Raw genomic sequence first — 7535 nt, forward strand, 5'->3', positions numbered from 1 at the left:
TATTATTATTTTATTTATTTATTTTTTTTGAGACGGAGTCTCGCTCTGTCGCCCGGGCTGGAGTGCAGTGGCCGGATCTCAGCTCACTGCAAGCTCCACCTCCCGGGTTCATGCCATTCTCCTGCCTCAGCCTGAGTAGCTGGGACTACAGGCGCCCGCCACCTCGCCCGGCTAGTTTTTTATATTTTTAGTAGAGACGGGGTTTCACCGTGTTAGCCAGGATGGTCTCGATCTCCTGACCTCGTGATCCGCCCGTCTCGGCCTCCCAAAGTGCTGGGATTACAGGTGTGAGCCACCGCTCCCGGCCTATTGTTATTATTATTATTATTATTTTTTTTTTTTTTAAAGTAGAGATAGGGTCTTCCTACGTTGCCCCGGCTGGTCTCAAATTCCTGGGCTCAAGTGATCCTCCCACCTCAGCCTCCCAGAGGGCTGGGATTACAGGTGTGAACTACTATTGCCCAGCTGGAATCATTTCTTTTCCCAATTTTTATTGTAGTAAAATATACATAACATAAAATGTACCATCTTAGTCATTTTTAAGGGTACAGTTCGGTGACATTAAGTACATTCATATTGTTACCATCATCACCTTCATCTTTCTTTTTTTTTTTTTTTTTAATAGATACGAGGCTGGCCATGCCACACGGGAGATGGGAGATGGGAGATGGAGTTATTGCTCAACTCAAATCACTCTCCACCACCATCCATCTCTAAAACTTTTTTTTTTTTTTTTTTGAGATGGAGTCTTGCTCTGTCACAGACTGGAATGCAGTGGCACAATCTCGGCTCACTGTAACCTCCGCCGCCTCCCGGGTTAAAGTGATTCTTCTGACTCAGCCTCCCTAGTAGCTGGGACTACAGGCGCAAGCCACCATGCCCAGCTAATTTTTGCAGTTTTAGTAGAGATGGGGTTTCACCATATTGGTCAGGCTGGTCTTGAACTCCTGACCTCATAATCTGCCCGCCTAGGCCTCCCAAAGTGCTGGGATTACAGGCATGAGCCCTGGCGCCCAGCCTCTGGAACTCTTTTCATCTTACAGAACTGAAAAAACCCATTAAACCCTAATTGCCCATTCGCCCCTTTCCCTAGCCCCTGGCAACCACCATTCTACTCTCTGTCTCTGAAGTTGACTGACTACTTTGTATAGAATAATACAGTGTCTGTCCTTTCATGACTGGTTTGTTTCACTGAGCATAATGTCGTTAAGGTTCATCTATGTTGTACCGTGTGTCAGAATTTCCTTCCTTTTTAAGGCTACATAACATCCCACTGTATGTATAAACCACATTTTACTTATTCATGAATCCGTAGATGGAAATGTGTTGCTTCCGAGGTTTCGTTATTGTGAATAATGCTGTTATGAACATGGGTATACAGATATAGATATCCCTTTGAGACCCTGCTTTAGGTTCTTTTGAGTATAAAAAAACGGGGCTGGGCGTGGTGGCTCACACCTGTAATCCTAGCACTTTGGGAGGCCGAGGCAAGCGGATCACCTGAGGTCAGGAGTTTGAGACCAGCCTGGCCAAAATACTAAAAATACAAAATTAGCCGGGCGTGGTGGCGCATGCCTGTAGTCCCAGCTACTCGGGACGCTGAGGCAGAAGAATCGCTTGAACCTGGGAGGCGGAGGTTGCAGTGAGCCAAGATTGCCCCATTGCACTCCAGCCTGGGCAACAAGAGCAAAACTCCGTCTCAAAAATAAACAAATTACACTTTGCCAAAGTGAGTCAGTCCCACCAACACCTGAATTCCCCTTGATGATATTTCTGCTTACAGAATTCATACCCACACCGAGCTTACTGTATTCCCACAGTCCTCTGGGAGCCCAGGGGGACTTGTCACACCTATTTTCCTTTTTTATTTTTATTTTTTTGAGACAGGGTCTCACTCTGGAGCACAATGGTGCAATCTTGGCTCACTGCAACCTCTGAGTCCTGGCATTAAGCGATTCCCCACCTCAGCCCCAAGTAACTGGGATTACAGGCATATGCCACGATACCCGGCTAATTTTTGTACTTTTTGGTAGAGACAGAGTTTCACCATGTTGGCCAGGCTGGTCTTGAACTCCTGACCTCAGGTGACCTGCTCTCTTGGCTTCCCACAGTGCTGGGATTACAGGTGTGAGCCACCGCGCCTGGCCCATTGTCTCACCCATTTTAGAATAGGGCAAACCGAAGCTCAGAGCCAGGCAAGAGCCTGCACCCTTCATTCTTTGTTTTGACAAGTACTAATCGAGTGCCCACAGCAGTGGTGAAACACACAGAACCTCCTGCTTTGCTGAACTGGCAGCCTATGAGAAGACAGTAAACCGTAGAGCACGCTAGAAGGTATTAAGTGCTGGGGCCGGGCGCGGTGGCTCACGCCTGTAATCCCAGCACTTTGGGAGGCCGAGACGGGCGGATCACGAGGTCAGGAGATCGAGACCATCCTGGCTAATACGGTGAAACCCTGTCTCTACTTAAAAATACAAAAAACTAGCCGGGCGAGGAGGCGGGCGCCTGTAGTCCCAGCTACTCGGGAGGCTGAGGCAGGAGAATGGCGTAAACCCGGGAGGCGGAGCTTGCAGTGAGCTGAGATCCGGCCACTGCACTCCAGCCTGGGTGGCAGAGCGAGACTCCGTCAAAAAAAAAAAAAAAAAAAAAAAAAAGAAGGTATTAAGTGCTATGGGGAAAAAAAGCGTTGGGTAAGAGGATGTTACCATTTACGGTGGTCAAGGGAAGGCCTCACTGAGAAGGTGACATTTGGATGAAGAAGACCTGGAGAGGACAGTGGGGAGCATTCTTTGGGGAAGGAACAGCCGGTGCAATGGCCGTGGGGTGGGAGCGTGCTGCCCTGGTGGACCCTGTGGGGCTTCACGGGTCATGATGAGGACTCTATCCTTTTACTTGAGTGAGATGGGGCCAGAGAGGGGCTCTGGGCAGGGCAGGGGCATGACTGAACTCAGGTGTTGGCAGGCTCTGCTGGCTGAGCAGATTGCAGGGGCTGGGGTTGGGGAAGGGAGACCCAGGAGGAGGCTGCTGTGGTGGACAGGACCAGGGTGGGGGCCATGGGACTGGGTGGGGGAGAAGTAAGTGGGTTCTGGGCTTCACTGACAGATGGAGTGACAGATGAAGTAATAGGCTTCACTGACAGATGGAGTGTGGCACGAGTGACGAGGGCGTCAGGGATGAAGGCAAGGCTCTTGGCCTGAACGTCGAAGGACAGAGGTGCCATCACCTGGGACAGGAGGGAATGTGGGGAGAGGCAGGTTTGGGATGAAATCAGGTCTAGATGTGTGTGTCCACAGATATCTGGGTGGAGGTGTTGAGTGGGCAGAAGGATTTTCCCTGACTGGGTCCTGGGGGTTAGATCTGTAATTCCAACACCTTGGAAGGCAAAGGCAGGAGGATCACTAAAGCCCAGGAGCTCAAGACTAGCCTGGGCAACAGAGTAGGACCCCATCTCTACAAAAAAATTTAAAATCAACTGGGCGTGCTGGACAGTGCCTGTAGTCCCAGCTACTTGGGAGGCTGAGGTGGGAGGATCACTTGGGTCCAGGAGTTCAAGACTGCAGTGAGCTATGATGGCACCACTGCACTCCAGCCTAGGTGACAGAGTGATCCCCCCATCTCTAAAAAGGAAAAGATTTCCCCTTTACTCTTTTTACTCCCCTAGGCTATGGGTACACAACACCACTGACTGACGCGGGCAAGGCCTTCTCCATTGCCTTCGCACTCCTGGGTGTGCCGACCACTATGCTGCTGCTGACCACATCGGCCCAGCGCCTGTCGCTGCTGCTGACTCACGCGCCCCTGTCTTGGCTGAGCACGCGTTGGGGCTGGGACCCCCGGCGGGCGGCCTGCTGGCACTTGGTGGCCCTGCTGGGGGTCATAGTGACCATCTGCTTTCTGGTGCCAGCTGCGATCTTCGCCCACCTCGAGGAGGCCTGGAGCTTCCTGGATGCCTTCTACTTCTGCTTTATCTCTCTGTCCACCATTGGCCTGGGTGACTACGTGCCCGGGGAGGCCCCTGGCCAGCCCTACCGGGCCCTCTACAAGGTGCTGGTCACAGGTGAGCTGGGCAGCTAGGGCAGGGCTTTGAGGAGGACCTAGCCCTGTCCCTGGGGGAGTTAAAGGCACACAGTCCCACTCTGGGACTTCCAAAAGGGATCTAATCCCACCCCGCAGGGTCCAGTAGAACCACGGCCCCGCCAGGAAGATCTGAGCCCCAGGATGACCTATGCCCTTCCTCCGCCTCCACAGTCTACCTCTTCGTGGGCCTGGTGGCCATGGTGCTGGTGCTACAGACCTTCCGCCACGTGTCCGACCTCCACGGCCTCACAGAGCTCATCCTGCTGCCCCCACCGTGCCCTGCCAGCTTCAACGAGGATGAGGACGATCGGGTGGACATCCTGGGCCCCCAGCCGGGGTCTCACCAGCAACTCTCTGCCAGCTCCCACACCGACTATGCTTCCATCCCCAGGTAGCTGGGGCAGGCTCTGCCAGCCTTGGGTGTGCCTGGCCTGGGACTGAGGGGCCCAGGCGACCAGAGCTGGCTGTACAGGAATGTCTGCGAGCACAGCAGGCGATCCTGAGGCCTTGCCGCCCACCGTCTCTCCTTTGTTTCCCAGCATCTGGCTGGGATGTGAGGGGCGGCACTCCCTGTCCCCATGTCCCGGGCTCCACTGGGCACCAACATGACCTTGTTCTCCGTCCTTTCTCTCATCCTCTTTACACTGTGCCTCTCTGGCTCTCTGGCGTTCTCGCTGTCTCTGTCTTTTCCTCTTGCTGTCTCTGTTTCTCATTCTCTTTCATGTTCTGTCTGTGTCTCTCAATTAACCACTCGCCAATTGCTGATTCTACTGGGCTCTGGCCTCGGACCTCATTTCAGGCACCAGATTGGTCACTACACCTTGGACAAGTGACTGACCCTCTCTGAGCCTTGATTTCCTCAGCTGCCAAATGGGGAGAATAGACGAATTCACCCCTAAACCCCTCTTGTGTGGTGGCCCTGTGCTAGACAGTGCTGGAGATATAGTTGGGGGTGGAGAACTGCCCTTATGGAGCTTGCAGTCCAGTGAGGTGGACAGACCTGTCCCCAGACAGTGATGGCCCAAAATGGGCAGGACTTTAATGGAGGAGGTGAGGTGATAAAAGCACAGGCAGAGTGGTCAGGACTGAAGTCGGAGAAGCACAGGGACTAGGCCCAATCCAGCCTAGAAGGTCAGAGAGGACTTCCTGGAGGAAGGGACATCGAACTAAGACCTGAACTATGAGAAATAGGTGGGAAGAAGTTGTACCTGACTCATTTTTCTCAGGTGTCTCCAGGGAGCAGGACCCATGGAGGGAGCCCTGGTGTAGGCCTAGGCAGTAGACTCTTCCTCAGCAGCCTGGCAGGCAGGAAACGGACATAGGACCCGAGCCCAGATCTGAATGGCACAGAGGTGCTGCCCGTAACCCTGACACCATTGTAAGAGCTGTCCCCATTTGTATGTTGTGCTAATTGTATGTTGTGCCCTGGGTCCTGAATCATCCTTGTTGAGCTCAAATCCCAACTTAGCCTTATCTGGCCTGTGTCCTTGGGCAGTCACCCTACCTCTCTGATTTTGTTTCCTTATCTGTAAAATGGTGATCATCATAATACAACTTCAAAAGATGATTTCAGGCTGAGTGTGGTGGCTCACACCTATACGCCCAGCACTTTGGAAGGCTGAGGAAGGAGGATCGCTTGAGACCAGGAGTTTGAGACTAGCCTGGGCAACACTGTGAGACCTTATCTCAAGAACAACCACAAAATCTAAAACTTAGCTGGGTGTGGTGGTGCACGCCTGTGATCCCGGCTACTCCAGAGGCTGAGGTGGAAGGACCACTTGAGGCCAGGAGTTTGAGGTGGCAGTGAGTTATGACGCCACTGCTGCACTGCAGCCTGGGGGACAGAGTAAGACCCTGTCTCTAAGAAAAAGAAAAGAAAGAAAAGAAAAAGAAAAGAAAAGAGAAAGAGGCCGGGTGCAGTGACTCAGTCCTATAATCGCAGCAATTGGTAGGGCCAAGGTGGGAAGATCGCTGGAGGCCAGGAGTTTGAGACCAGCCTGGCCATCCATAGCAAGACCCCATCTCTACAAAAATAAACATTTTAAAAAGGGCTGGGGCATTTGAGCTGGGTCCCAACAGTAGACAAGTAGAAAAGGCATGGAGAGGGCATGCCAGGTGGGAGCAGCTGTGTGCAAAGGCCTGGAGATGGAAAAGCATGCTGGCCACCAGCTTCTGACAAGCAGTTTACTGTGAACGGTATGGAGGGAAAGAGGGAAGGAGGACAGAGGGGTGGGCACAAGCACCCCTTAGTGTCCTTAAATGACAAGCGAGGGAACCTGGTCTCTTTCCTGAGGGCCCTAGAGAGCCATGGAAGGGTTTAGAGTAGGAGAGGGTCATGGTTAGGTTTGGGTTTTAGGATGATTCCCCGAGTTGCTCTGGAGAGGTGGAGCAGACGGGGGAGTGAGGCTGGGTGCCTGTGGGAGGCTGGGGCAGGAAGGAAGAGGGAGACGATGGGTCTGGGCTGAGCCGTGTAAGGGAGGAGGGGTGGGTGTGGGGACACTCAGAAGCCAGGTGGACAGGCCATAGGCCTCACAGACTGGAGGAATGCGGCTAGGGAAGGGCCCACAGAGTGGCCAATTATCCCTGAGATGGGGACCTGGGAGAAAGAGCAGGTTTTAGCAGAGATGCTGAGGCTGCTTTAGTATATGGTGGGTGCGAGGGGCAAAAAGGACACCCAGGGGTGTATCAAGAGGTCATGGGGGGCAGGCCAGGCGGCTCACACCTGTAATCCCAGCACTTTTTGAGGCCGAGGCGGGTGGATCACCTGAGGTCAGGAGTTCGAGACCAGCCTGGCCAACATGGTGAAATCCCATCTCTACTAAAACTACAAAAATTAGCTGGGCGTGGTGGTGCACATGCCTATAGTCCCAGCTACTTGGGAGGCTGAGACAGAATTGCTTGAACCCGGGAGATGGAGGCTGCAGTGGGCCGAGATTGCACCACTGCACTCCAGCCTGGGCGAGACAGAGACTCTGTCTCAAAAAAAAAAAAAAGAGGTCATAGGGGCTGGGCATAGTGGCTGTCACCTATAATCCTAGCAAATCCTAGCACTTTGGGAGGCCAAGGCAGGAAGATTGCCTGAGCCAAGGGGTTCAAGACCAGCCTGAGCAACATAAAATACAAAAAAATACAAAAATTAGCTGGGTGTGGTGGTGTGCACCTGTGGTCCCAGCTACTCAGGAGGCTGAGGTGGGAGGATCACTTGAGCCTGGGAGGTCAAGGCTGCAGTGAGCTGAGATTGCACCACTGCATTCCAGCTTGGGTGACAGAGCAAGACCCTATCTCATAAAAGAAAAAAAAAAAAGAAGAAAATACTTATATTGGATATACTATGTGCCAGACATGATTACAAGCCCCTGATACATTCTCTAGATTTTACAGATGAGAAAAGGAGATCCAGAGATGTTAAATACTTGCCCAAGGTCACACAGAAAGTGCAACACTGGGATTTGAACAAG

General features: G+C 52.5%; 1 protein-coding gene across 2 annotated transcripts in view; it reads left to right on the forward strand.

Annotated features, from left to right (window-relative positions):
* Nucleotides 1-5644, forward strand: part of KCNK6 (potassium two pore domain channel subfamily K member 6) — a 16463-nt gene extending 10819 nt beyond the window's left edge. For both annotated transcript variants that reach the window (XM_017887446.1, XM_017887447.1), the window contains 2 exons: nucleotides 3662-4057; nucleotides 4249-5644. In XM_017887446.1, coding sequence (XP_017742935.1) covers nucleotides 3662-4057; nucleotides 4249-4472 — 620 coding nt within the window. In that variant the 3' untranslated portion in view covers nucleotides 4473-5644. The remainder of the gene's footprint in view (nucleotides 1-3661; nucleotides 4058-4248) is intronic.
* The last annotated feature ends 1891 nt before the right edge of the window (nucleotides 5645-7535 follow it).

This window comes from Rhinopithecus bieti, unplaced genomic scaffold, assembly GCF_001698545.2.
Source record: "Rhinopithecus bieti isolate Rb0 unplaced genomic scaffold, ASM169854v2 scaffold_15776, whole genome shotgun sequence".
In the NCBI taxonomy this organism is placed as follows: Eukaryota; Metazoa; Chordata; class Mammalia; order Primates; family Cercopithecidae; genus Rhinopithecus; species Rhinopithecus bieti.